The sequence below is a fragment of the Salarias fasciatus genome, chromosome 14 (assembly GCF_902148845.1).
Source record: "Salarias fasciatus chromosome 14, fSalaFa1.1, whole genome shotgun sequence".
Lineage (NCBI taxonomy): Eukaryota > Metazoa > Chordata > Actinopteri > Blenniiformes > Blenniidae > Salarias > Salarias fasciatus.
Window position 1 is genome coordinate 38,994,704 of NC_043758.1, and position 27,573 is coordinate 39,022,276.

A 27,573-nucleotide genomic window follows, 5' to 3' on the forward strand; every position below is an offset into this window, starting at 1 on the left:
GCGCCGCGCCTCCGTGCGCCTCACGTCCTTTACGCACGGCGGCGGTGGGGAGCGGATGCTGGGAGGAGGCAGCGGGCCGGGGAGGATGCTCACGCCGGCTGTCGGGGGCCGTGTCAGCGGGTTGGCGGAGCGGCGGTGCTGCTCGGCCTAGCCTCGCCTCTCTCTCTCCTCGCTCTCTCGTCGCAGCGGTTTTGTTTCCAGGTCAGAATCCGGGTTTCCTGTGCGGCTGGTTTGTACTGAAAATGGCCGGAGATGGCGGCGCTCTGAAGGATATCAATGAGATTAAATCCCAGTTCCGGACCAGAGAGGGCTTCTACAAGCTGCTCACCCTCTCGGACTCGCAGCAGCGGGGCGGGCTGCCGCGGGGTCCGTCCTCCGGAGCCACGCTGGGCCCCGGGGCCGGACCCGGTCCGATACCCGGCGGAGGGGTCGGGCTGCTGCAGGGGCCCGGGGCTGCCGCCGCCGCCGCCGCAGCCGCGGCCGCCGCCGCCGCCTCGTCCTCCTCCAACGCCGCGGCCAACTCCTCTCCGGCGGGCTTCCTGCCGCCGGTGCGCGTGTCCATGGTCAAGCTGCAGCCCGAGGACCCGGGCGAGGAGTCGGAGCGCGTGTGCTTCAACATCGGCCGGGAGCTGTACTTCTACACCTACACCAACATCAAGAAGGTGAGGCTGCGGCATGCTAACCGGCTAGCACCCTCCGCAGCCCCCGGTGTCCCCCGCGGTCCCCCGGTGTCCCCCACGGTCCTCCGGCCCCCGGCTGCTCGGGCTGTTATGCAACGGAAAATGGAGCTGCGGAGGACAGCGGGGCTGGGGGACAGCTGCGGGGCTGGGGGACAGCTGCAGGCAGGCGGGGACAGACAGCTCCCATCCACCGCATCCCTCACCCAGCCGGAGGGGAGCCGCTCCGGCCCTCCACGGGGTCCCGGGCTGGAGCCTCATCCCTCCAGACTATTTATTCAGGAATTAGAAATAATGAAAGGAAGCGATCAGAGCAGCACGACTTCCTCTAAAGGGTCCAGGAGTCATCAGATATCTAGAACTGTGAACGAGACACACTCAGGGAGAACATGCAGACCCCCGTTCCATACCCCTGTTCCTGTTCAGAGGTGGGGGTGCAGACCTCCTGGAGGCCTCCGCCGGAGCTCCAGGGTCTAAAGACCAGACCGTCAGCCTGATGTGGCCCAGCAGAGCCTCGTGGTGGAGCTCTGGTCCTCCTCTGGACCGTGGAGGGTCTGTGGAGCTGTTGTGGAACCGTCGGTCCAGCTGATTCAGCTGTAAACAGAGAGTGAGGAAATGTGTTTGGTGGATTGTTAATTCTGTTTTCCAGGGTAATAAATCTGGCACAAGGAAGCCTGATCATTTTACATGCATTTGTGGGATGAGCAGTAAATTTTCTGCATCTGATTGAGTGTCTGATGCTCTTAGGTGTCCGATTGTCTCCAGAGCCAAGTCCACCGGTCCAGAGCCTGAAGAGTCCTCCCACTGGGTGGGCTTCGTCAGAAAGAGCAGACGGCGGATTTGTGCTTTTTCAGTCACTTTAGATGTGTTGGAATCTTTTCTGAGACGCCTATTTTCTGTTCAGAGCAGAACTTTCCTCAGATTCTGTTTATACTGAAAGATTTCCTCTATTTTTTAAAAGAAAACTTTATTTTGCACTTTTTCATTGATGAATTCTAATTTTATGTTAGGACAGAAACCATAGGACCTCCCTAATAGTAATGCAGATTCATTGGATTTTCATATAAAAAAATATGAGTCTGTGTGAACAGGGAGCTAAAGCCAGAGCGTTTGGCTGTAGCAGTGAGACGGTTTGGTTGTAGCAGTGAGACGGTTTGGTTGTAGCAGTGAGACGGTTTGGTCGTAGCAGAGAGACGGTTTGGCTGTAGCAGTGAGACGGTTTGGTTGTAGCAGAGAGACGGTTTGGCTGTAGCAGAGAGACGGTTTGGTTGTAGCAGAGAGACGGTTTGGTTGTAGCAGAGAGACGGTTTGGTTGTAGCAGTGAGACGGTTTGGTTGTAGCAGTGAGACGGTTTGGTTGTAGCAGTGAGACGGTTTGGTTGTAGCAGAGAGACGGTTTGGTTGTAGCAGAGAGACGGTTTGGTTGTAGCAGAGAGACGGTTTGGTTGTAGCAGAGAGACGGTTTGGCTGTAGCAGTGAGACGGTTTGGTTGTAGCAGAGAGACGGTTTGGTTGTAGCAGAGAGACGGTTTGGCTGTAGCAGAGAGACGGTTTGGTTGTAGCAGAGAGACGGTTTGGCTGTAGCAGAGAGACGGTTTGGTTGTAGCAGAGAGACGGTTTGGCTGTAGCAGTGAGACGGTTTGGTTGTAGCAGAGAGACGGTTTGGTTGTAGCAGTGAGACGGTTTGGTTGTAGCAGTGAGACGGTTTGGCTGTAGCAGAGAGACGGTTTGGCTGTAGCAGAGAGACGGTTTGGTCGTAGCAGAGAGACGGTTTGGTTGTAGCAGTGAGACGGTTTGGTCGTAGCAGTGAGACGGTTTGGTTGTGGTTGTGCGGCTCGGTGGTGAAACACCAGAGATGACTGAGCGATAAACTCTGAAAACTCTGACAGATTAAAAAACAGACCCTGACTGCCCGAGCTGCTGAATCCAGAGATCAGACGGTCTAGTGCTCTACATTAGATCGGCACGTCGAAGAACATCAGAGTAAGATGCTTTTATCTTTTGAAGACAGTTTGGAAACGGTCCTTTGGCTTTATTCTTCTGCATCCTGCTTTTCTATGTTGCTGCCAGCAGGTTTGTCAGTGTAATATTTGAATAAATCAGACAATGACCAGGTGGACCAGTGTGGAAAAATCAACTCTAGATCATGAGAAACTAAGAAGAAAGCTTCAAGGTTTTCAAATCTGTAAATAAAAGCATACATACACAGACTTCAGGAATCCCGAGAAACCTGTGTTTGACGGGATGTTGCCATTAGTTCGTTGTTGTTGTTTTTTGTTTTGTTTTTTTTTTTTCAGGAAGCCTCCCGGTTCGAGAGCCTCTTCCTCCTACTGACTGATCTGAGTGAACCAGTTACTAAACCGACCCACAGCTCAGTCAATGCTAATGCTAATGCTACAATAATACATCTACGTTCACATTATTAAAGCGTCCTGAGGGAGACGATTAAAGTTAATGCAAATTACTTTTCCAAGTAATCAGTTTTGATCGAGAGCAACTAATAAGCTAACTCTTTTAAAGGTAACTGTAATCAGTTCCTTTTTGTTTGTGCATGACTTTCTCTGGAGTCGCTGCAGCCTCTCTGTCCTTCTCTATCAGGCTTCGTTTGAGCATAAACCTTGAAATGGAGTCCTGCAGTGTAATCCAGGATCTGTGTATCAAACCCTCAGAGACCAGGTGTGACCTTTCTGTCTGAGCCGATAAGACAGCCACTCTGTGTCCACTAACACCGGCCTTGTCTCTGTACCATCGCTTCAAAGAAACCTTCACTCCCTCACTCTCACACCAAACCTGGCGTTATTTTCCCAGAACGACTTCGGCGTTACTGTGGGTTTTCGTTCTCCCCACCGGCTGATTGGACTGTCAGGAGAGAGAGGAATCAACCAGTCAGGACCGAGGCTCGGACTGTAACCTGGGATGTGCTGCAGTGGTAGACTGATGATTCACTCTTTAATCTGCAGGGAACACGACTCCTGAACGTCCTGGAGCCTGGAGGGGGCGGGGGGGGGGGGGGGGGTATGGCCTGAGTGTAATGGTTTTCTTTTCCCTGGCTCCTTGTCTGCAGGCTGTGGACCTCAGCAAGCCGATAGACAAGAGGATCTATAAGGGCACTCAGCCCACCTGCCACGACTTCAACCAGTACTCGGCCACGGCGGAGAGCGTTGCTCTGATCGTGGGTTTCTCGGCCGGACAGGTCCAGTACCTCGATCCCATCAAGAAGGAGACCAGTAAACTCTTCAATGAGGAGGTAGCGCCTTTTCCTTTGACTTCTGGAGTTTTCAGAAAGGTTTTATGCTCAGAGCCTGTATGACTCAGTGAGTCTGATGTCTGAAGAAGCGGGTTTCCACCTATGCAGATGATGGTGTAGTAAACGTCCACTGTTTAGCTTCTGTTGATCTGCTTGGACATGTTCAGAAATATTTACTACAACACTCGTGAGCGCGTGCAGTGATTGTGTTTTGTTCATTTGCATGGAGAATTGTAAGTTTTGAAATCTTTTTTTTCAGGAAGCAATTTTCAGAAACAGTCAAAAAACAAAAAATCTTTGTTAGTTTTAGTGGAAAACGTGGCAGGGGCTGAAAAACCTGCAAAAGTTCACGGAACAACCCACAAACAACTTCATGCCTCCAGAACCACACCATGTCTGTACCAGTCCGACCATTACAGGGCTATATGTAAGCACCTTTCACAGTTGAAATTACTATAAGGCTTTTCCAAAATGAAAACTTATTGCGGAAGCTCTCCGTTTGAAATGTTATTCTTTTTCCTTCCGCCATCTTCAGATGTTTCCCTGCTATCTGCACTGCACACGGCGTGATTTTCAGCCGAAAGATAAGTCATGATAGAATATCTTTGGTTTTCGCTCCAAATCTGTGGTCTTACGTCTTCACTGTCGGACCGGTTCAAGGACGGCCATCGCCACGGTCCTGCGGCTAAAAACAAGCTGCGATCGTGGTGATCGTGACTGTTTCTTCAACGAACCATCGAACCAATAGAAATACAGAATGAAACGACGTACTGATCGTTAGACGAGTAGAGCTGAAGAAACCTGGGAGAAGGCCGTGTTACTGTGGGTTTCTTTCATTTCGAGCCTTGAGACATTAACTCTTGACTTTTGCTGACAGAATTCAGTCCCCAGGAATCATGAAGTTGGTCTTTTCCTCCAGTTTTCCTTAGAAGTGAGTTGATGTTACATCTCAAGGCTCTCCTTTCAGCACACTTCAATAAACTGGTGTTCAGTTCAATGTTACCAAGGCTGCACATAAATGCAGTTACAGTCGTCTCCACGGACAAATACAGCAAGTATCCTAACATTTTTTTAGGAACAGCTCCTCTTCATAAGGCTCATGGATTACTGATGATTTGCTGTCCACGTTCTTGGGTTTTGTAACTTTTGAAAATCAGCAGTTTTAGACTGACTGACGATAACGTCTGCAGACAAACACTCCATCGGATGGAGGTCTCACATGTTGGTCATATTGAGTTTTCAGTTTGAATGCCATCATGTTTCACAGAAATTTAGACACTTTGTTGTAGACGGCTGTAGAACTACGAGATCAAAGTATTTGTGGCATCTTTCTGAAAGCCTCTCCTCTTCTGCCCCTCTTTTCCTGCCCCCTCCCCACCCCTGTTTTTCAGAGGTTGATAGACAAGTCCAAGGTGACGTGTCTGAAATGGCTTCCCAAGTCGGAGAACCTGTTCCTGGCCTCCCACGCCAGCGGCCACCTCTACCTCTACAACGTGGACCACCCGTGCGGCACCACGGCGCCGCAGTACTCTCTGCTGCGGCAGGGCGAAGGCTTCGCCGTCTACGCCTGCAAGACCAAGACCCCGCGGAACCCCCTGCTGCGGTGGGCCGTCGGGGAGGGGGGTCTCAACGAGTTTGCGTTCTCCCCGGACGGCGTGCACGTGGCGTGCGTGGGTCAGGACGGCTGCCTGCGCGTCTTTCACTTCGACTCCATGGAGCTGCAGGGCGTCATGAAGAGCTACTTCGGAGGACTGCTGTGCGTCTCGTGGAGCCCCGATGGGAAATACCTGGCCACGGGGGGAGAGGACGACCTGGTGACCGTCTGGTCGTTTGCGGAGAGCCGCGTGGTGGCGAGGGGCCACGGCCACAAGTCTTGGGTCAACGTGGTGGCGTTCGACCCCTTCACCACCTCCCTGGAGGACGAAGAGCCCATGGAGCTCAGCGGCAGTGAGGAGGACCTCCATCAGGGGGCGCCAAACAACTCCATGCACTTTGGGCGGGTTCGAACCAGCAGCACGCTGTCGCGCCTTTCTCGGCACAGCTCTAAGGGCGGCGGCTCGGCGGCCGTCACGTACCGGTTCGGCTCGGTGGGGCAGGACACCCAGTTCTGCCTGTGGGACCTGACGGACGACGTGCTGTACCCCCGCCTGCCGCTGTCCCGCGCCTTCACTAACACTTTCGGACCCTCGCTGTCCAATTCTGGCAGCGGGGGCGTCAACAGCACGTCGGGCGGGGGGGGCAGCGGGGGGGTGGAGGGACACCATCACCCGCCCAACACCACCACCGGCACCGCCAACCCGCCCACGCTTCCCTTGCCGCTCCCTCGCTCCCTTTCGCGCTCCAACTCCCTGCCTCACCCCGCCGTGGCGAACGCCTCCAAGGGCCAGGGTGCCTCTGAGGGTGGAGGTGGAGGCGGAGGAGGGGGAGGGAGCAGCGGCGCCGGGAACAGCACCCCGTTCAGCATCGGCCGCTTCGCCACGCTGTCCCTCCAGGAGCGCAAGTCGGACAAGTCCGGCGGCGGCGGCGGCGTGGAGAAGGAGCACAAGCGGTACCACAGTCTGGGCAACATCAGCAAGAGCAACGACAAGATCAACGTGGCGCCGAGGAGCAACCGGCTGGACGCCGCCAAGGTGCTGGGCACCACGCTGTGCCCGCGCATGCACGAGGTGCCGCTGCTGGAGCCGCTGGTCTGCAAGAAGATCGCGCACGAGAGGCTGACGGTGCTGGTGTTCATGGACGACTGCATCATCACCGCCTGCCAGGAAGGCCTCATCTGCACCTGGGCCCGGCCCGGCAAGGCGGTAAGCCAGGACCCCCCTTCCAGAGAGACACAGCTCCCAACCCGGAGCTGCTGAAGGGGCGAGCCGAGCTCGCTCTCCTGTAGGGCTCAGTGATAATCTGGTCTGACCCAAGTAACTAACTGTCAGAAAGTGTGTCTGGTAGGTCACTTCTTTGTTTCTAACCCGGAGGAGCCATGAGGCGATCGCTCCTCCGTCCTCTCAGCTCTCCTCACCTTGAATTGTGAGTGGGTTTTCTCAGTGCGCCCGTCCCCGGTGTCTAACCCTCGTCTTGTTCTGTGTCTCCTGTTCAGAACTTGACAGCACAGAACGGGAACTCTCCGAGCGGCACGGTGGTATAGCTGGAGGAGAAGCTTTGCACTCGTCCCCCCTCGTCCCGTCTCCTCCATCTGCCATCTTCTCCCTCTCCACTCTTAAAAATGTCAAATCTGGGGCCAACAAGCAGCAGAGAGTCCAGCCCACCTGCCACTGCAGTATTATCCCCTCAGTACCGCCCCCCGATGGTGGGAAACGCCTCCTGAAACCTGAAAAACATGAAGAGAGTTACTGTTAACCATCTGCGACGTCCAGCAACAAACACAAATAAAGGCAGAAGTGCATGAATTTAGCTTGTACTCCTTTAACGACGCGGTCACCACCTGGAGACACCTTTTACCAGGAAAGACCAGACGTGTGTGAAGGTGTGTTCACCTGAAAGCTGCTGTCTGTACGGTGCAGCACATAGAGTTTGGTTTCCAGGACTCAGACCGGGGGAGACGGGTTAGTTTCACCCCTCTGATGACGGGTTGTTTCTTCAGCATTGGTTCGTCCCGTAGATACGGTGCTGTCAGGCTCTCCTCCACCTCCTCCACACATCATTAATGATGCATGATGTATAATCGCTGCAGCTGACCTGAAATCAGCTGTTCATGTTGTCTGATCAGAGTGTAGAAGCTACAAATCTGGAGTACAGCCGTCCCTAGGCCAATCCCACAGCCTGGACTGGCTGCTTCTAGAGATAATTTTGCATTGATAGCTTTAAATGAAAGCTGCAGGAAAACCATGTAATTTCTGTTTTCTGATGAAGCAGCTCCACTTGAACCTGCTGCTGTTGAAATGTCTCTTCATCCATAGGAAGATGTTTCACTGAACTCCAGCAAACAGGAGTTTAAAGGAAACGTAACTGAACAGCAGCTTTGGCTAATGCTAATGCTAAGGCTAACAGTGGATTGAATGAGGCGATCGGAGAGAGGCAGCAGCTGAAAACGGCTCTCTAACTGACACTAATGGCGTCTTATTAATCTTCTACTAGTTCACTCGTCCTGGAAGTGGCGTGATATTTAATGGCCTGTTTTTGTCTGTACTGCAGACAACCTCACCCCCTCCTCCTGCTTCCTGCCTCTCTTCATGGCCGCTGCTGTACCTGCCACGGCCTGTTGAGGGCGCCGTCAATGTGACAGGAAACCAAGTCTTCCTCCATGTCAGTGGGACTGAGGACAGCTCCTCTGTCCTGATCCCTTCAGAGAAGCTGAAGCCCTTCAGAATAAAACTGAAAACGTCCAGAGGAAGTGACTGCACCTGTGGCTGTGCTGCAGCGCCCCTGGTGGCCAAGCGAAGAGCAACACTTATTATTCACCCAACATATAAATTTCACCTCTTTTTGAGACACGGTTGGTTCTTTAATGGTGAGTTGATCTCGGTTACTTTCATTGGTGGTAGAATTAGTTCCTTTCTGCTCCGGCCGAGCGACTCTTCATGGTTTTCAGGAGGAGTTTCCCACTGTGGGATTAAACTGTATTCCCCCGAGCTTCAGCCCTGTTGGTTGTCTGAGGAAAGACTGTATTGACCCTGTCCTGAGGCAGCGGGAATCGAACCGCAGGCCAGTCCTCGCTCCGCCCCTCCCTCCCTCTTCCATGCAAGAGACACTGCGTAAGCCACGGCCATTGTATTTAAGTTATTTATTTTGTCACAGGACTGTGTAGTAATTTATATTGTAAATAATGAAAATACTCTATAAATATGACAAAGACAAGCGTGTGAAGAACCTGAGCGGGCAGCAGCCGAGCCACGACCGAGCCGGAGGGGAGGAGACGGAGAAGAATATTAATATATGAAGATCCTTCTATTGTACATAGCAACCACACAGTTATAAACTGAATGTCTGCTGTTTTAGGGAACTTGAAGATGTCAGTGTGTTTTTATTTGGTGTGATAGAGTTTCTCCGACGCGTCCATCGGAGGGGGCCAGTGGGGCCCTGTCGGGGTGCTTCGAGGGCCCCGTGGGGGCTCCCGGGCGCCACAGACCAAGATCTTCCTGCTAGGTTTCAACAATCACTGACCTTCCCCAGACACACACACACACACACACACACACACACTGCTGCACATCTCCAACAACAAATCGGCTCTCTCTCTCTCACACGCACACACACACACACACACACACTCACACACACACACGACCCCCTGACGGTGTAGCATCATGTATACTGTGTCTTCATTCCTGTTGCACCTGAATTGCCTCTTGCAAAAATTTGCACATCCAATAAATCCACGCCTCATCCCGAGCTGCCACGCACGGCTCTCGTTTCCTTGTGTTCATGTGACGCCTGCAGGACCGTGACGGTTTCAGCAGGTCTCTGGATTCACCCTCTTCACGCCTGGACGCCTGTTTGTGGGCGTGGCCCAGTCCCATCGAGCTCGCTCAGAGGTGTTCAACCTGCGTAGCTCCTCAGATCCTTCCTCGAGTGTCCTCACAGTTTATTTCAGGAAAAACAACTTTATTCAAAGAACTCCTCAGCGATAAAGTGTTTCAGCTTTGAATTGATCAAGCTGGAAGAGTTTGGATGTTGAGACAAATACACTTTTAAACATGTCCATTTCTCCGAGTTAATTTTTCTCCTGGTTTCCTGATCAGTGCTTCAAGCCGTCACTGGTTGGACCAGAAAAAGCGTTTTAATAACTTTTCTCTGCGACGTTACCGGCTGACCTCCTGCTCGTCCACATTGCTGCCTGTCATGATGACTTCAGCCACTAGAGGTCAGAGTAACTCCATCTTCCTTCTGATGCCGCTGAAGAACCGCTGCTTCCTCCACTGGATGGAGAGCCTCTCAGCAGCTCTTTCACCAGACGGCGGATCTCTCAGTCGCTCCAGAACTGTGACTGCTTTCAGGCTCTTTCCTCTCCGAGGCTGAGCTTCAGGGAGGGAACCAGGTCCAAGCCGCCAGTTTAGACCCGAATGGCATTAACAGGACAGCATGGCTGCATGGAGCCTGAGGTCTGATCAACACTTTCAGCAGGGGTGGGGAAAAATCCAGTCACATCAGTACCGGGAGTTTTTTATTTAGCTCTTTTTAAATTGATTTTTTTTGTCCAAAAATGCTTTTTTTTCTAAACCCCAAAAATTTAAAATTTTTCATTCTAGTGTTTTGTTTAGATGGTTTGTTTCACGTGGTCTGGTATTAAAGCCAACGACAAACAACATAAAAATCATCCGAAACAAGGAATCCCGATGTAAACTGAATCGGCACCACAAAAGAATCAAACGTGGAGCGAAGCGTGTCGTTCCAGCCCGAACCTTTAATGTTTTCACCACTCTGTGTTTTCTGACTGATGACGAGCAGCTCTGCAGTGTTTCTCTGGACGTTTTACAGACACGATGCTTTCATTTCTCTAAAGAAGCAGCGACAGAAGTTCTGATCAGCTGGAGGCTTCCTCCTTCCAGGCCGCCTCACTTCACGTCTCATCGATCTGACTGTGCTGCAGACTGGAATCGTGTGTGTGTGTGTGTGTGTGTGTGTGTGTGTGAGACATGAGGACTGATGACTGAGTGAAAAGCGTCTGGATCATTGATTACTGATTGGTCTGTTTGGAGCCTGAACTGGTTTATTTCTTCTTCTGTGGACAAACAGGAAGTGGGTTCTGTTCTTTTCAGTCCACCTGTTGAACGCTGTCGGCGTTCTGATTCCAGGACATCGGGAGCTGAGCAGACGGGCGGCCGGCGGCCGGGTTTCATCCCCGTTGTCATAGCAACAGCATGTCTCTTACATCTGCTGGGGACTTAATCTCAGCTATGAGGGTGAAACGATGCTCCATCACGTCTGGAGTCCTCCATTACCCTGCAGCACTTCACAACAACGCAAACACGCTTGTTTGTTTGTTTTGACAGTTTGTAGGATAGCGATTATACATTTTTTTGGTTCTATTAAAATAATAGCTTGTGTTTTTTCAGGTACAGAAGGTCTTGAAACAAACCGTGACCCTCTCTAACAAAGCCCTGGTCTCGAAAGTCTCCATTTCTGAATGTTTCCATGAGAAACACGAGTTGATAAGTTGATGCAGATGTTTTTTTTTTTTCAAGCACGCAATGCTTGAACTGTCCGCCGGGCTGCTGCTGCTGCGGTTCGGCCCTGGACTCACCGCTTCCAATTCCTGTTGGGGGGTCAGGGGGCTGTCACAGTGAGGGGGGTCAGGGGTCAGCAGAGGGACTCAAGCCAAAGCTCACTTCCTTTCCAGCTGCTGTAACACAGGAGCCGCAGTCGGAGCGGTGCATCTAACGCCAGAGGTCAGCAAAGGAAGACTGCATGTTCTCCCTGAGCTGGCCTGGTTTCCTCGTTCAGGGCTTCACCTTTCACCTTGACAGGACTCTTCTATCAGAAGGGATCAAACTGTTGGTTAAAAGAGCCTAGGACTCCATTCTTTGACATCAGGGGTGAGCAGAGGTAAAAACCAGAACACCAAAATAAAGTTTAGAAGTTTATTCTTACAAAGAAAATAAATGGAACCCCTGCAGGTGTGTTGGTGGAGAATGTTTTCACAGCCCCTCTTCTCCTGGCGGTGATTGCTATTTATTTATCATGTTACTATGCTTTGAAAATTGATTTTTAGCTTATTTTTGATATGTTTTTGAGTGTTGATTAAAAAACATTAGTTCAGATAATAATGATACTTCATTGATTAAGGAGAAAACAGTGTTGGACTGGACAAATACTTTACGCCTTCATTTTTTTATGGAAGTGGCAACTCATAAAGTTATTTTTATTTATATTTATATTTACCTTTCAATCTCCATGAAACACTGAATTAATCCTGCAACAAACACCTGTCTTCCCTTCATTGGCCGGCAGGGGTCAGCGCAGTCAAACGGCTTCAGCTGGGCACGAGCAGAGGAAGAAACGCAGCCAATCAGAAAGTAGGTCAGTTGAGGAGAAAGAAGAAAACAGGAAACGTTGACCGTATATGAATAACTTAATGCGACGGGGCGTGGCCTCCGCGCATCCGCGGCTGTTTGGCTACTACGTGGGAGAGCGGAAATAAGAGACTCTTCAAAATAAAACCTCCAAGAATCGCAATAACCACAATGGATATCCAGCTTATGCCTTCAACTTACATGATTTTGATCAGATGGAGAAAATCTTGATCGGCTCTTCATTTTTGCAGAGCAGCATTTGTACACATGTTTCATACAAAAGGATGTTAAATAAACTGTAGTGTAAAGTGCTTTGGGCTCTGCTCCAGCAGTGTAAAAGTGCTATTTAAAATTGCAGTCTGTTTACCATTTGCTGTTATTATTATTATTATTATTATTATTATTATTATTATTATTATTATTATTATTATTCATGGTTTATTCTCAGCATTATGACTTTCAGTATTCAGAAATGTCAGGAAGTCACAACAATGTTACTATAAAAAAATTAACAGATAGTTTTCCATGAAATTATTATAAAGATAAAAAAAATTCCCCAACTTTGAGAATAAATTCAGACTAAAAAACATTTCAAAGCACTTTTTGAAAGCATTTCTAACCCTCTTATGGGTTGGGAACACAGTGGATCAATTGTTTTCTGGGGTTTTTTTTTTATAATATAATTGAGAAGATACAATGGTTCCAGGTCACAAGAAGTGATCATTTGAGTAACTGTAAGTATTTACCTTTAAGACTTTATACCTAAATATTGATTCTGGCGGCCGTGGCGGTGTTGCAGCGCTGAGCTTTTACTCTGAAGCTACACCGGAAGTGTCGGTGTTTACGGTGTGCAGCTTGGCTCCTTTGCGGGCCTCGGTGGTTTTTTTACGGTTTGACCAGTCAGAATAAACAAGACTCGGGTTCGGAGCAGAATTGCGGATTGAATATGGAGAAGAAAGAGGAGTCCGTGGCGGGGAAGCGGTGAGTCTCCGTGCGTGTGTACGTGTGCGTGTGTGTGTGTGTGTGTGTGTGTGTGTGTGTGTGTGTGTAGTGGGTATCTGAGCTCACATGAGTGTGTTTGAGCCTTTAGATGAGCAGGAGATGAAAAACAACATCAGCTGAGCTCCAAGCGGCCGCGGCTCTCAGGCTGTCTCTTCACGCCGCTTCTCGCCTCTTTAATCCGCTGATCTGTGATCAGTCCATGTTCACACCGCGACTCCTCCACTTCAAACATCTGCAATCCTTTCTGAACAGCCTATATTCACTGAAATGTGTCACTGCAGCCATTTTCCCGTCTGCACACAGCCTGGACTGCTGCTCTCAATCTGCATGTGTTAATGTGTGATGTGTGTGCAGTGTTGTTGTTGTTGTTGTTGTTGTTGTTTGTCCTCAGTCACAGATTATAAATCATGAATTCATCAACATGCACGTTTCAGGCTGGAGGTTTTTTGCTTTGCACGGTGCTTCATGTGTTCACAGATGATTTCTGCTGTGTGTGTTCAGTGTGTGTTCTCCCTCAGGACGTGGGAGTTGTGTGACTGTGTGTGAGTCTGTGGTTAAAACCATAGCAGGGAGCACATGGAGGAGTGTGTGTTATGCTCCATGGTGGTATGTTTGTGTGTGTGGGCTTCGCTTTTGGCCATCTTTCCCTGTCTGTCCTTTGCTCAGGGGTCAAATCATGAAATCTGACCCCGCTGTGATGTTAAAGCATTAATGTGTGAGTTGACTTCCCCCGGCGTCCTCTGCACGGTTACTGACTGTTGGACATGTCTCAGCTCTCATTGGGGGGGGGGGGGGGGGGGGGGGGGGGGGTTACGCATGCTTCGACTTGTAGCCTGCACGTTTGGGGAATTCAGCCAGTTGGACACGTTTAAGTGTTCAGTACAAACAGTGGAGCTGGAAATAGTTGTGGGTGTGCGCTTCCTGCTTCGTGTCCTGACAAAGAGGGCAGCATGAGGCGGCGTGCCGGAGTCCTGAAGTGAACCCCGTCCAGCCGGAGAGGAGGAAGCCTGCCAGAGAGCGGCGGCGCTCAGCCACACTAACCCACTGCCTGGCTCAGGAATCCGCTCTCGCTCCCGCTCTGCTGAACTCTGAGACCACGGCTTGTTTTAAGTTATGGTTCGATTCCAGGAGTGAACTGAAGCAAGTAGCAGTTTTTAAAAGGCAGTTTTAGAAAAGTTGGTAATGCAGAAGATTTTTGGATGATTTGGAATGTTTGAGGCCTCAGAGAGAGAGAGAGAGAGAGAGAGAGAGAGAGAGAGAGAGAGAGCGAGCGAGCGAGCCATGATCCGGCCCCCTGGAGGTCATCCAGTTCTTCATTCCAGTTCTCTCTCACTGTTTGTTTGGACACTTTTCTCTTCATACCAGAGGTGAAAGGCCACGGCGTTCAGCCACGTGATACTGTCACTGTGCTCACCTTCCCCTCCTCTCTCTCTGGAGCGAACAGAACAGGTTGGATGGTTCAGTTTTACTGACTTCAGTGCAATAAGCCAGGTTCTCAGATGAAGTGCCGTCAGTCCAGCCACAGAGCAGCGTTAGCGGCGGGACTCCGGTGGGTTTTATAGCTGGAGCTGCAAGCCCCGCTGCTGGATGTCCAGCTGTGTCGGTCCAGAACCAGACCTCAGCCTGCTTCTGGACGGTCATAGTGAAGTCTGACCGCCGCACAAACCAAAGACCCTCAAACAGAACGAGCAGCTTCTGATCCTCTCAGCACATCTTAACTGACCTTTAAGCTGGGTGAGTTATTAGCTGGTAGAAAACCCAACACTGTAATCCAACAGGCTGCCTCCAGCTCGCTGTCCAGCTTCGAGGTGGAAACTATGGAGGAGATCGTCACAGCCGTTCAGTTCTGCACCAGAGAGGGGATCTGAGATCACTGACGTGCTTCACAATCACACTCTTCATACCAGAATCGCAGTGAAATTACACATCTGGTGTGGTTAAATGACGACACACACAGCGTGTTGTTTTAACCGGGTCTCAGAGGACTCCAGCTCCTGGTCTGGTTCCTCTTTCTTTCTGGCTGTGTTTGTCTAATCTACATGCTGACTGGCCTTCCTGTAAACATCCGTTTTTCTGTTTGCAGATGATTTGAAGACACTAGTTTAGGATGTGTGAGTCCGTGTCAGGAGCTGTTGAGTCCTGCTGTCTCTCACTGTTTGAACTCTGTGCTGAAGCCTGTGCTGAAGCTCTGTTAATGAGCCACTCGTTTCCACGCTCCAGGCCCCGTTCACACAGCGTTCAAGCTTTTCTATTTTCATTCCATTTGTCCGTACAGACCTCCCTCTATCCAGATGCATTATGGGAAGAATGTCAAAGCAAACTGAATCAGCTCTACTGGTCTTGGTCACGTTTCAGAAGGTGTTTCAACAGGACCAGTGGACTCGGTGCGGTCTGCTTCAGGATTCTCCTAATTTGTGATAAATAAGAATCAGAATCAGACGTTCTGAGAAGAAGGCGAACTGGTGGAGCAGCGGGACGCTTGGGTTGAAGCTATCGTTGTGGATGTTCCTCTGACACGTAGCTCCAGCCGGCCATTGTTCAGACCATGTTTATCCCTCCCGCAGACACAGCGTTCCCTCTTTCAGCACAACGCCGCAGACAAACAAAGCTGGAGGGATGTTTTCACAAACTTCACTCTCCCCTGAAATCCCCACATCTCACTCCCACTGCTGGACGCTTGATCTGTGAAGGCTCCACACAGCAGTCGGGCCCCGCCCACACCGCTTCCCCCGCCCACAGGAAGCTGGTATTCGAAGTCAGAGCTCCAAACCTGAATGAAGCCTATTCTGCACTAAAATGACCATCTAAACACCTGGAAACTTGTTTCAGAATTAAGTTTAAATCCCAATAGACCGCCAGGTTTATTCTTCTTTGGAAGCAGAATTATCGGCTAATGAGGCGACTTCATTCTGGTCGTTCTGCGCATGCTCCTCGTGATGACGCAATTTTCCAAGATGGCGGCCCGCAGTCCGCGGTTCGATTCGTATGGAGACGATTTATTTAATGTCAGTTTTAGAAGAATTTGATATAAATAAACGAGCGGATCTACGTGCACTTAACAACGTGAACATTTTCAAAGCTGTAGCACCAAATTTAATCGAGAAACACAGAAGAGAAAAACGCTGTTTACTTCCGGGAGACGTCAGTACGTCACGACCGCTCCATCCAATCAGGACGCTGCACAGACCCCGGTGTGAAAGAGGAGTTCATCCTTCGTTTTTCCACTGTAAACATGACGCTCATGAATATAATTCTGAATGAATTGATTCAGAACAAACCAGTTCTGAGTTAAAACACCGTGTAGCAACACCCAGTGTGTTCTCCCTGGCCGTCAGTAGTGACCCTTTTCCCTCTTGAACGCTGGTGGTTAGCGTTTCCCATGCTCTCCTGTGTTTTCAGTCTCTTCCTGTGTTCTCTGTAGCACACAGCTCCAGCATCCTGCAGGAACACACAGCTGCCTCAGTGTCCTTGTGGTTTTGTGTACAGACACTGTTGCTGATGTGGTGTTAGTTTAGTGTGCGGAGAAGTTTCTGCTGAATATCTGCTGCTAACATGAGTGTGTCAGATTCTGCAGCACATGCTGACGTTTGTCTGAGGGTCGACTCGGCAGAAGGTTTCATATCTCCTGAATTGATCGTGTTCTCAGAGCTGCGATCCAGAATCAGTGTGTGTAGTCCCCTTATCAAGGCCTGCAGAGCAGGAACAGGCCATAATCTTCATGGCGTGTGAATGTGTGCCAGCGAGGCCAGACGGGGACACGGTGTTTCATGAACCCTGCTTATCTGGTTCCAGTGTTCTGTTCTCTGTCCTCACGTGCTTACAAAGTTTGTGTTTGAGCCAGGGTTAGAGGAAGAGGGTGTGTCTGAGTGTGTGTTTCAGGCCTCCGCATGCTTCCCCTTCGCCCTACAAACACACATGCTCTGGCATGGCTCCTCCCCGCTGGCGAGCTTGTTGCTGTGTGAACAGGAGCCTTCGGCTCGCCGCCAGCTTATTTATAGCAGCAGTGGAGACATGTGGCTCATCCTGCAGCTCACTGGGCGCCTCCGACTTTTTTTCTCTTTAAATCCAAATAAAGCTGCATTGTGAATTAAGCCACTTTATCCTGGTTGTTCTGCTCATGCTCGGCCGTCGCCATGACGCAATATCCATCAGGGCGGCGCCGTTATCACCTGATGATTGTTGTGGTTGTTCAGCTGTTCTGAGTGTCGGGAACATATTAGCTCCAGTAGAATGAACTGTAGCGTCACTGTTTCATCTGCAGCATTAAAAGTAGTAGTGAAAGTATCAGTTACTGTCTTAGTTACAGTAGTAGTTACAGCTGCAGTCGCTATAATTAGCGGGTGTTTCTGATCCCAGCAGTGTTTGTAAGGTGACACGGTTCAGTTCTGGAGTCGTTACATTATGCAGCTCGGCCTGGGAGGAAGCGATAAAAGGAGCCGTGTTTTTCCACTCCTCTCCGTCACAGTGGTCTCCTGACCCCTTAAATGGTCCCGTGACCCCTCCCGGGGGTCACGGGACCCTCTCCCGGCCTCTCGTACAAAGGACAGCCACACTGTGAGGCTCCTTTTGAAGTGAGCGAGTCTGATGGACTGACCCAGCTCCTCTCCAGGAGACGCTTGGCGGGACGGGGGTCTGAAGTGGGCGTGGCCACGCCGCGGCGAGCCGAGCTTCCTCTGTCAGGGAAGCTGAAGCGCGTGCGGCGCGCCGTCCCCCGCTGAGGACATGTTGACAGACGGGAGGATTTCTGTCCCACTGCAGCTCACGTGAGAACTCAAACCCAGTCCTCTTCTGTGGTTCAGTTCTGACCTCTGACCTCAGGTCGGGTGCATCACTCCGAGCTTTAGGAAATCCTCACTCAAAGTTCCTCAGACTTTCTAACTGTAACTCAGTAAATTCACTTTATCTTCTGTAAATGAGGTTTGTTGCTGTCAGTTTACAGTTTAATGAACTTGAATTGATTGATATTTGTGATTCTTTCTCAGCTGGTGGACACAGGGCTGAAGGAAGAAGCACAGATCTAAAAAAAAAACTGCTTTTTTTCTGTATCTGCAGATGTGATTAAATAAAACAGAAAAAAACACAGTTTTTCTGTATCCCAAATCATTCTTCTCTCATGAGGTTGTGGCACCGCGGGGGGTCTGCAGCCTGGATCTGGACCTCGGCCGTCCCGTCGTCTCCGGTGAGGAAGCTGTTGGCAGCAGGAGTCTGATTGACGCGAAGTGAAGGAGCGTCGATTGCACCACTGTTTATGCTCCCAGATTACTGTAATGTTTTATTTGGCCGGGCGCACGTGCACGTGGACGCTGTGGGCGTGTCGCGCAGCGTGGCAGGAACATTGTGTGCTTCTGTCTGTTTTCAGGACATCCGCTGACTCGCTGCCAACAACACTTTGTTTGGTTTCGCCGCTGCGGCTAGCTTGTTTCTTTTTTTTTAAATCAGAAAGGATCATGGTGGAGGAGAACGCCAACACACTGACGGAAAATATTCAAACGGCGCCAAAATCAGAGAGAAGCTCCAGAGTACCAGAATGAACTTTAACTGTTTGTAACAGTTTTTTAAGGATTCAGGCCACAAACATGAAGCAGATGTTTCAGAATTAGGCCAGTTTCTCCAGGATTTGCTGCCTTGCTCAAAATGCTGCTAGCGCCACACTAACCACGAAGAACAGAAGGTTCTGGAACGCCGTTCGTTTCTGCAGTTCTGCTGCCGCCGTTCAGGGAAGTTTCTTTAAAGAGCGGCTGAAGCACATTCCTCCTCTGAGTCCAGCTGATCATCACATTATCATCAGATAACAGATGTTTAGGAGATGAGTTCAGCTACACGGTAACTGGCAGCAAGTTCACTGGTTAATGATTCACTTCTTCACCAGTAAACAGCAGTTTACCAGCGTTTACAGGAACACGTTTTTTTGTGTGTGTGTGTGTGTGTTCAAATCCAGAATTTAAAGGAGGACAGATGGTTTGTTCTGAGCTTTCGTTCTTGCTTTTTGCTGTGATTTGGATTCGCAGCTCTGTTCCACTCTGATGGAGGGAGAAATGAAGCGCTGCTTCTTCTGTGGCGTCAGCATGTCTTCTGGCCCCCGGCCGCTGGGCGGCGGGGGGACGGGGGAGGAGCTGGACGCCGTCCCGCTCACTGGAATGTTCCCTTCAGCCTGGACTTCATCCCCTGCTCTGTTCTTCTCACCCCGGAGAGGAACAGCTGCAGCCTCGCTTCATGAGACCTTCCTCCATGAAATGAGTGAAGTTTTAACTCAGTGGGTTCAGCGCTGGCGAGGCCTGCCGGTCTGTAAACAGGAGTTTAGTCAAATAGTAACTGAGCTGGAATCTTAAAACGGAAAATGCTGAGCGAGCGTTTCCAAATCGATCCGCTCTGGACGACTGTCCAGCAAAGAAGTGATTGAAGCAGGGGTTAAATAACGTGTTTCATCCACAGTGAATCTGACGTTTGAGGCGTTTTGACTTCTCGTCTCCGTCTGATTGAACAGCAGTGAAGTCAGAGTCCATCTGTTGTTCTTCCTGGGTGACGTCTGGACTCCTCGCTGACGTCTCATTTTCTCCTTTGTGTCCTTCCTCTGCTCCCGCTCTCCTTCCCCCACATTTCCCACATTCCTGCTCGGCCCTAAACTCTGCTCCTTTGTCCTCCTTTGGTCCTCCTCCCTCACTTTCTTCTGTCTGATCCTGTTTTGTCTCACGTTGTTCCTTTGATGGTCTAACGGCCTCCATCCTCTTCCTCCATCTTCACCGTTTGGAGTCAGACCTCTGCGTCTGAGGCGTTGGGAGTGAAATGGAAGCAGAGAACAGTCCTGTGTGAGTGGCCCAGATGAAGGAAAACCGGTTTTACAGCAGAGAACCTGCAGAACCAGACTCGCGGTGCGGTTCATGTGGCAGCAGTTCAGGGTTAAAGCCGTTTTTATCCAAATTAATGAGATCTTCAGCTTTTCCCACTCATTCAAGTGAAACAGAATTAGAATTGAATAAAATTTAAATTCTATTTAAAACCAAAACTGGACCCGCCCCCCGCCCGCCTGGCCCGGCGGCGTCTCGGTGTGACTGACGGCTCTGCGCCTCCCGCAGGAGCAGCTCGGAGCAGAGGAAGCTGCGCTCCCGGGACGCCGCCCGCTGCCGGCGCAGCCAGGAGACGGAGGTCTTCTACGAGCTGGCCGGCACGCTGCCCCTCCCCCGCCGGGTCTCCACCCACCTGGACAAGGCGGGCATCATGAGAGTGACGCTCAGCTACCTGCGGATGCACCACCTGCTGCGCTCCGGTGAGAAACCCCCCTCACAGGACACACTCCCCGGTTCAGCTCTGGAGAGAACATGCAAACTCAGCGCAAACCGCGAATTATCTCCTCCACAGGGGAGGAGCAGGAGGAGGAGGAGGAGGAGGAGGAAGATCCCATGGACGCCTTCTACCCTCAGACGCTGGCGGGCTTCGTCATGGTGCTGAGCGAGGAGGGAGACATGATCTACCTGACGGAGAACGTCAACAAGCACATCGGCATCATGCAGGTGCGACTCTTCATCCTCTTCCTCCTCGCGGCTCGAGAGACGCCGCGCTCCGTCCGTCTCACCGAGCGTCCCTGTGTCCTCAGCTGGAGCTCCTGGGTCAGAGCATCTACGACTTCATCCACCCGTGTGACCAGGAGGAGCTGCGGGACCTGCTGACGCCCCGTCCAGGTCAGCGTCCCCCCTGTCCCCGACATCCGACCCAGACCTGCAGCTCCTGGTCTGACCCATCAGGGTTCAGGCCTGAGCTGAGAGCAGACCACTGACCGGTTCAGGTCCAGCAGAACCCTGAAGCGACACCGCTTCAACCAGCTTTAATGCTGAGAAATCCAGTTTTCCTGACCGTACCTGAACACGCCGCGCCACATCGACGCGTTGAACCAGTTCCTGTGTCGTCTGCACTTTTTAAAAATGGAAACAGTTTAGAGGTGTGTGACGAATCCCCGAGACTGATCTGAGCTCGTGATGCCTTCAGGGACCAGCAAGAAGTCACGGGCCGAGCCCAAGAGCGAGAGGAACTTCTTCCTGCGCATGAAGAGCACGCTGACCAGCAGGGGGCGCACCGTCAACATCAAGGCTGCCACCTGGAAGGTAGACACACACACACACACACACACACACACACACACACACAGTGAATCAGGAGAAGTCTTGACCTCCCCCTCCTCCTCCAGGTTCTCCACTGCATGGGCCACATGCGTTCATTCGGGGGCAGCTCCACGTCGCCCCCCACAGGCCAAGTGATGACGCTGCTGTGCGAGCCCATCCCCCACCCGTCCAGCGTGGAGTTCCCGCTGGACACCTCCACCTTCCTGACCCGGCACAGCCTGGACCTGCACTTCACACACTGCGAGGGCCGGTGAGCCTCCTCCTCCACCTCCTATACCCCCTCCTCCTCCTCCTCCTCCTCCTCCTCCTCCTCCTCCCCCTCCTCTTCCTCCACCTCCTCCTCCTCCTCCTCCTCTTCCCCCTCCTCCTCCTCCTCCACCTCCTCCCCCTCCTCCTCCTCCTCCTCCAGCTCCCCCTCCCCTCCTCCTCCTCCTCCTCCTCCTCCTCCTCCTCCTCCTCCCCCTCCTCTTCCTCCACCTCCTCCTCCTCCTCCTCCTCTTCCCCCTCCTCCTCCTCCTCCTCCTCCTCCCCCTCCTCCTCCTCCTCCTCCTCCTCCCCCTCCTCCTCCTCCTCCTCCCCCTCCCCCTCCTCCTCCTCCTCCCCCTCCTCCTCCTCCTCCTCCCCCTCCCCCTCCTCTTCCTCCTCCTCCTCCTCCTCCCCCTCCCCCTCCTCCTCCTCCTCCTCCTCTTCCTCCTCCTCCAGCTCCTCCACACAGGCCCAGAATGAGAAGCAAACGGCCTCACTGCTCTGTGTGAAATCGGCCTCCTGTTTCCAGGGTAACGGAGCTGGTGGGATACAAACCCGACGATCTGATTGGACGCTCCGCCTTCGAGTTTCATCACGCGCTCGACTCTGATCACATCAACAAAAGTCTGCACACACGTGAGTGTGGAGCGCCTCGTATTCACTCCCATCGTCATATGAGTCGATCTTCTGTTCTGGTCTGAGGAAAACCCGGAGCAGCGACTGTTTCAGCTCCATCAGATCACATTCTGTGTGGAGTTCAAGTGTCTTCTCCACCTTGTCTGCGTTTCCTGATGCGTTTTCCCATGATGCTTTGCAGTGCTGTCCAAGGGCCAGGTGAGCACCGGCCTGTACCGCTTCCTGGCCAACAGCGGCGGCTTCGTGTGGGCCGTGACTCAGGCCACTGTGCTCTACAACGGCAAGACGGCGCAGCCCGAAGCCATCGTCTGCCTCAACTTCATCCTCAGGTAACGGCAGCGAGGAGGCGGGGTGTCGGGGGCGGGGCCAGCAGCACAGCGGCGTGGCGGCGCTCACTCCTCTCTCTGTCCTGCAGCTCGGTGGAGCAGCCGGACGTGGTGTTCTCCCTGGAGCAGACCCACGGCGCCCGGCCGCCCAAAGCCGAGGTCCGGGCCCCAGAGGATTGTGGGATTGGCGTCATGTCTGATTCTGAGGCTGAGCTCCTCCCCGAGGACTCCGCCCCAGACGGCACCGCCGCCGCCACGCTCTTCATGAAGCTGAAGGAGCAGCCGGAGGAGCTGCTGCAGCTCGCTCCCGACGCCGGGGACGCCGTCGTCCCGCTGACAGCTGCAGGGCAGACCGGTAAAAACATGGATTTACTAAAAATAGAATAATTTACCTAATACCCATTAAAGCTGTTTTCATTAATACACTACATTCTATATCGTACACTTTGAATTCTGTGTGCAGAATGCAGAACGGAGTGTGTGAAACCTCTGCTCTGTACGGCAGGCTTTAAAGGGACACTTCAACATTTTGGCAAATTGGCCCATTTAGCACAATTCCTTAGTCATTTGAACAGCATACTTACTTTTTCTGTGAGGGCGAGCTGTTGTTTATTCAGAGGCGAGTCGGGGAAGGTTTTCGGGACGGACACAATGGAAGTGGATGGTATTTTTGTTCCCCCTCGTCAAACTCATCAAATACACAATCCAACAACCCCAAAACACTTTGGTGGACACGTTATAATCCGCACATTCACTACACTGTGAAATATTAATGAAAAATTACCAGATTGAGTTGTTTATGCGAAGATTGCTAAGACGGAACTATTTACTAAACATGGCGTCTGGGCGTAGTGATCTCAAAAGAAAAAGTAGTTCCCAGTATTTGCTTCAGTGTCGTAACGCTACAATATTATTTGTTGGTGTTCCACAGCGTAGTGAATGTGTGGATTATAACGTGTCCACCAAAGTGTTTTGGGGTTGTTGGATTGTGTATTTGATGAGTTTGACGAGGGGGAACAAAAATAACATCCACTTCCATTGTGTCCGTCCCGAAAACCTTCCCCGACTCACCTCTGAATAAACAACAGCTCGCCCTCACAAAAAAAGTAAGTACGCTATTTGAAATGACTAAGGAATTGTGCTAAATGGGCCAATTTGCCAAAATGTTGAAGTATCGCTTTAAGTAGTGATGGAAAATGAAGCCTCATGAACCGCTGTCTTAGCTTTCTGGAGCCACTAGATGGCACTCTAGGTATAAAAATGGAGGCTGAAGTGTGCTTTCAACAGACAGCACCATCTCATGGCTAGCTTCAAGCTAATGTAAAGCTACCTAGTCTGAAGAGCAGAAAGCTAGCTAGCTTAGACTCAGAGCCCAGGTCCTTCCTGCATTCTGCTCCTCATATCTCTGGACCAGCTGCCGTCAGCTGGTAGAGGAAGCTCCAGTCAGTGACACATGACAGGAAGTGGAGAACAGCGGACTGAGGGTGAACTCTGTCCTCCCGGCCAGGCTCCGTGGAGCTGACGTTCTCCAGCCCGTCCACCCTGGACTCGCAGCCTCAGGACCTGTGCAGTCCCCAGCTGAGACAGCTCCTGTCCCCCATCTTCAACCCGGACAGCCCACCGCCTTCATCCTCCTCGTCCTCCTCGTCCTCCTCGTCCCCGGCCTCCTCGCCTGAGCTGCTGATGGTAACCGAACCTCCGATCTCCTGTCGAAGCGCCGCTGCTCTGTTTGACCGTCCGTCCTCCACCCTCCAGGAGCAGGACGAGGGGCAGGAGGTGGCCATGGACACCAGCGAGGTGGAGAAGTTCTTCGCCGTGTGGCCAGAAGACGCTCAGAAGAGTGGAGGAGGCCTGCAGGTGTGGGCCGAGTGCAGAGGGGGGGTCTGGGGGTCTGGGGGTCTGAGGGGGGGTCAGGGACGTTCTAACGCCGCTGTGTTCCAGAACATGGAGGAGGTGGACCTGGACATGCTGGCTCCCTACATCTCCATGGACGACGACTTCCAGCTCACCTTCCTGGCGGCCGAGCCTCCGTCCCCGCTGTCGGCGGCGCCGGCGGCGAGCAGGAAGAGGTGAGCTCACTGGAAACCCGCCAAACCAGCTGCTTTCAGGCTTTTATTTTGGTGGATGTTTTTAACTTCTTAGCTGTTTTATCTCCTTTTAAGCAACTTGGCATGATTTTCTCTAATTTTTTATTATTTATTATTTCAGAATTTCTTGTCATTCCAGGTTTTTTTTAAGCTGTTTTATCATTTTTTTCCCACTTCTTGTGATTTTAGCCATTGTTCCAGATATTACATGTATTTTTTTTTAATTCTTTTTTAAATGAGATCTAAGACTCCTTTTGAAAAATGTGTGTGAATGTAGGAGAAATAGGTCAAATCCCTCCTCTGTCTCTCCTATGGCCCCCCCAACCCCCCCAGGACTCTGGAGCTGGACAAGGAGCTGCAGGTTCAGAGCAAGAGGCGGAAAGCCGCCCCCACCTCCATGGAAGAGGAGCTGCTGCTCAGCCACAGACTGCTGGTCAGTGGAGTCCAGAGGGCGGTCCAGAGGGCGGTCCGGGTTAGCGGTCCAGAGGACGGTCCGGTTAGCGGTCCGGTTAGCGGTCCAGAGGACGGTCCCGTTAGCGGTCCCTCAGGCCCCGCCCTCACCGCCCCGTCTCCGCCCACAGGACTCCCTGCAGGACGCCGAGCAGGCCGACCTGCTGGTGGACCTGGAGCCGGGCGGACGCTGCCAGCTGCTCACGGACAGAGACCCGGTGCTGGGAGGCGTTCAGGGACTCTGCGACACAGCAGGTAAAAACCGGGTCAAGGGTCACGGCCTCAACAGCCATCTGGGTGAAACTCTGAGGCGCCATCTGGTGGGGAAAACATGGAACGATGATGAAATCTCTCTCTCTGTCTCTCTCTCTCTCTCTCTCTGTCTCTCTCTCTCTGTCTCTCTTTCTGTCTCTCTCTCTCTCTCTCTCTCTCCCTCTCCCTGCAGCTCTGATGAGGGATGTATTTGTCGCTCGCCCCTCCTGCCTCTCTCCTCCTCTCTCTCCGATGACCTGATGGCCGATCAACGTTTCCCTCGACTTCAGCTCCCAGAGTCTGGAGGTCGAGGCTGACACATCGAGCTGACACACACACACACACACACACACACACACACACACACACACACACACACACACACACACCAACATCATGTAAGCACACACCACAAACACGCACACACACTTCCATCATGTCCACACACACATACACACCTCCGACATGTATACACATGCCACAAACACGCACACACACACCTGGGTCCTATACGCACACACGCCTCCTTCATGTACGCACACACCCCCGGCTGCCGGGCCCCGCGGCGTCTCTCCGGTCTGGACCGGTCCTCGGGGGTCTGGACCCGGAGCGGTGGTGCAGCGGTCCGCCCCCCCTCTCCCCCCGTCAGTTAACGTGAGGATCACTGAGTCCACGTGGAGGCAGCAGGTGGCGCTGCCTCCCCCTCACACAGCCCGCGTTCCTTCAGCAGTGAGGTGATGGTTCAATTCCCTGTGCAGCTAATCTCGATCCGTCCGGGAAACTCGACGCTTCCAGCCAGTTACTGTCGTCCAGAGGTGGCGCTCGCCGGGCAGGCCGATCGGTTCGATTTAGAGCTCCCGTCGTCACGGTAACGTCAAGCTTCACATCCGCCACTGGCCTTTACATTATATGTAACATTTTGTACGCTGAGCTGTTACATTGTACTGTGATTTACTTTAAAGACATGTTATTCTCTGTTCTAACATTTCCTGTCAGCATGTTACCACACTACACTCATCAATAAGAATCTCAGTCTGATCTACACATCTACCATCGTAGCCTGATAAACATTTTATTTTATATTTCATCAACTAACCCTCCTCAGATGATACGTTTTGACGTTATTGTGCGATAATGTTTCATGATGTGAATCAAGCCTCTGTTTCCTGTGATGAAATTGTTTAATCATCATTTAAAGTGGCTTTTTTTTAATCAACGAGGCCAAAGAAGAACGGCCTGGCGCCACCTCTGGTTCAAGCTTCTACCTGTTTGATCTCACTGCCGGTTTATTTGTACAAATCAGTCGTCAACCTGCGGATATCAGTGGCATCGTTCTTAACAGTGGCATATTTTTACTCTTTTTTTAATACTTTTTTTTTAAAAGAATGAATATACTCGAACCTTCTGAGACTTTTTAATCTCTGTTTTGTCTACAAACCCCGAATGAGCAGCGGCTCGGTTCAGCCGCCTGGAGGTGCCAGGCGGGCGGGGTTAGTCTGATCTGACGCTCTCTGTCAGTAAACCCACTAATGCAAGAAAAACCACAAAAAAAAAAAAAAAAAAAAAAGCAGATTCAATGTAACGTTATGGTAATTTAAAATATGTAATTGACTAACTGAGGCCCTTATAAGAGTGAAGCGAGCAGTAGAACTAGCATGTTAACGAAACGTGATTGAAGCTTTTAGAGTTTAGTCTTGTTTTGAGTTTGGATTTGAAGGTCTGGAGGCCTTGGTCTTGTTAGTGTGTGGAGCCTCCAGCAGGCGGCGCTCTCTGACCAGCGTGTGTTTTTCATCTGGCTGTGAGAAAAGTTCAATCCAAACATCTGAGACTTTTTGTTTTCTCACTGGACACACAGCCTGCTGGGAAGAGGCTGGCAGGGGGAGGAGTGTAACTTGTGTTTTTACTCTGTAATTCATGTGTACTCCTGAATAAAGAGCTGAAAGACCAGCTGCTCCGTGTGTGTGTGTGTGTGTGTGTGTGTGTGTGTGTGTGTGTGTGTGTGTGGTGTGTGTGTGTGTGTGTGTGTGTGTGTGTGTGTGTGTGTGTGTGTGTGTGTGTGTGTGTGTGTGTGTGTGTTCAGTCACTTCAGCACTTTGAAGAAATGTGTCAAACGTTTAGTTGTTTCCATGTTCTCTTATTATTCCACATGCAGTTTGGTGAGAATTTTTCCTTAAAGGTGCATTAAGGAGTTTTACAACCTTAAAAATACTTATTTTCCACCATAAATATGTTCCACATTTTTAATGCTGTGTCCAATGTGCCCTGACATATTCATTACCAGTACCGCTAACAGCGCTAAACTGTCACTTGAAAGTCACAGTGCCGGTCCGGCACCAGAGTTTTTTTGGGGAGAATTTGAAAGGAATGACGTAATGCGCGCTCCGGCTGGTTAGGTTTCGTTTTGTCCGCCATTACTCCGCCAGATGCTTAGTGAGCAACAACTGAGCAGGATCTTCCAGAAAGTCAGAACAGACTGGCTTCTAGCACTGCAGCTCCACACAGACTCCACCAGGGAGAAGACACTGACATCTTACTGGAGCGCTACTGAAAGAGCGAAGACGGAGTTCCTCTCTT

General features: G+C 51.3%; 2 protein-coding genes across 4 annotated transcripts; both read left to right on the forward strand.

The window, feature by feature from the left end:
* The first annotated feature begins 63 nt into the window (after nucleotides 1–63).
* On the forward strand, nucleotides 64–19,396 carry LOC115401030 (WD repeat-containing protein 20). Of its 2 annotated transcripts, XR_003932852.1 has the most exons (5): nucleotides 64–662; nucleotides 3,740–3,922; nucleotides 5,314–6,723; nucleotides 7,014–8,927; nucleotides 19,385–19,396. XR_003932852.1 is itself a non-coding variant. In XM_030109162.1 (4 exons), the coding sequence occupies exons 1-4, from the start codon at nucleotides 243–245 to the stop codon at nucleotides 7,059–7,061; spliced, it is 2,061 nt and encodes a 686-aa protein (XP_029965022.1). In that variant the 5' UTR covers nucleotides 64–242; the 3' UTR covers nucleotides 7,062–9,267. The 2 variants fall into 2 exon arrangements, 1 of the variants encoding a protein (XP_029965022.1); XM_030109162.1 differs by lacking the exon at nucleotides 19,385–19,396 and having other exon boundaries at nucleotides 7,014–9,267.
* hif1al (hypoxia inducible factor 1 subunit alpha, like) lies at nucleotides 12,732–26,566 on the forward strand. 2 transcript variants are annotated; one of them, XM_030109160.1, is made up of 15 exons: nucleotides 12,732–12,867; nucleotides 19,962–20,152; nucleotides 20,245–20,396; nucleotides 20,480–20,564; nucleotides 20,869–20,984; nucleotides 21,068–21,252; nucleotides 21,778–21,884; nucleotides 22,066–22,213; nucleotides 22,300–22,565; nucleotides 23,718–23,896; nucleotides 23,966–24,067; nucleotides 24,152–24,279; nucleotides 24,631–24,747; nucleotides 24,785–25,002; nucleotides 25,193–26,566. In XM_030109160.1, the coding sequence occupies exons 1-15, from the start codon at nucleotides 12,833–12,835 to the stop codon at nucleotides 25,258–25,260; spliced, it is 2,097 nt and encodes a 698-aa protein (XP_029965020.1). In that variant the 5' UTR covers nucleotides 12,732–12,832; the 3' UTR covers nucleotides 25,261–26,566. The 2 variants fall into 2 exon arrangements, with proteins under 2 accessions (XP_029965020.1, XP_029965021.1); XM_030109161.1 differs by having other exon boundaries at nucleotides 24,631–24,730; nucleotides 24,879–25,002.
* The last annotated feature ends 1,007 nt before the right edge of the window (nucleotides 26,567–27,573 follow it).

Bases quoted from the DNA above. Each gene is read 5' to 3' on its own strand.
- LOC115401030 (XM_030109162.1), top strand. From the start codon at position 243: ATGGCCGGAGATGGCGGCGCTCTGAAGGATATCAATGAGATTAAATCC. The intron at 663-3,739 runs GTGAGGCTGCGG...CCTTGTCTGCAG, and splicing joins CCTACACCAACATCAAGAAG to GCTGTGGACCTCAGCAAGCC. The intron at 6,724-7,013 runs GTAAGCCAGGAC...TCTCCTGTTCAG, and splicing joins GGGCCCGGCCCGGCAAGGCG to AACTTGACAGCACAGAACGG.
- hif1al (XM_030109160.1), top strand. From the start codon at position 12,833: ATGGAGAAGAAAGAGGAGTCCGTGGCGGGGAAGCG. The intron at 20,985-21,067 runs GTAGACACACAC...CTCCTCCTCCAG, and splicing joins TCAAGGCTGCCACCTGGAAG to GTTCTCCACTGCATGGGCCA. The intron at 23,897-23,965 runs GTAACCGAACCT...TCCACCCTCCAG, and splicing joins CCTCGCCTGAGCTGCTGATG to GAGCAGGACGAGGGGCAGGA.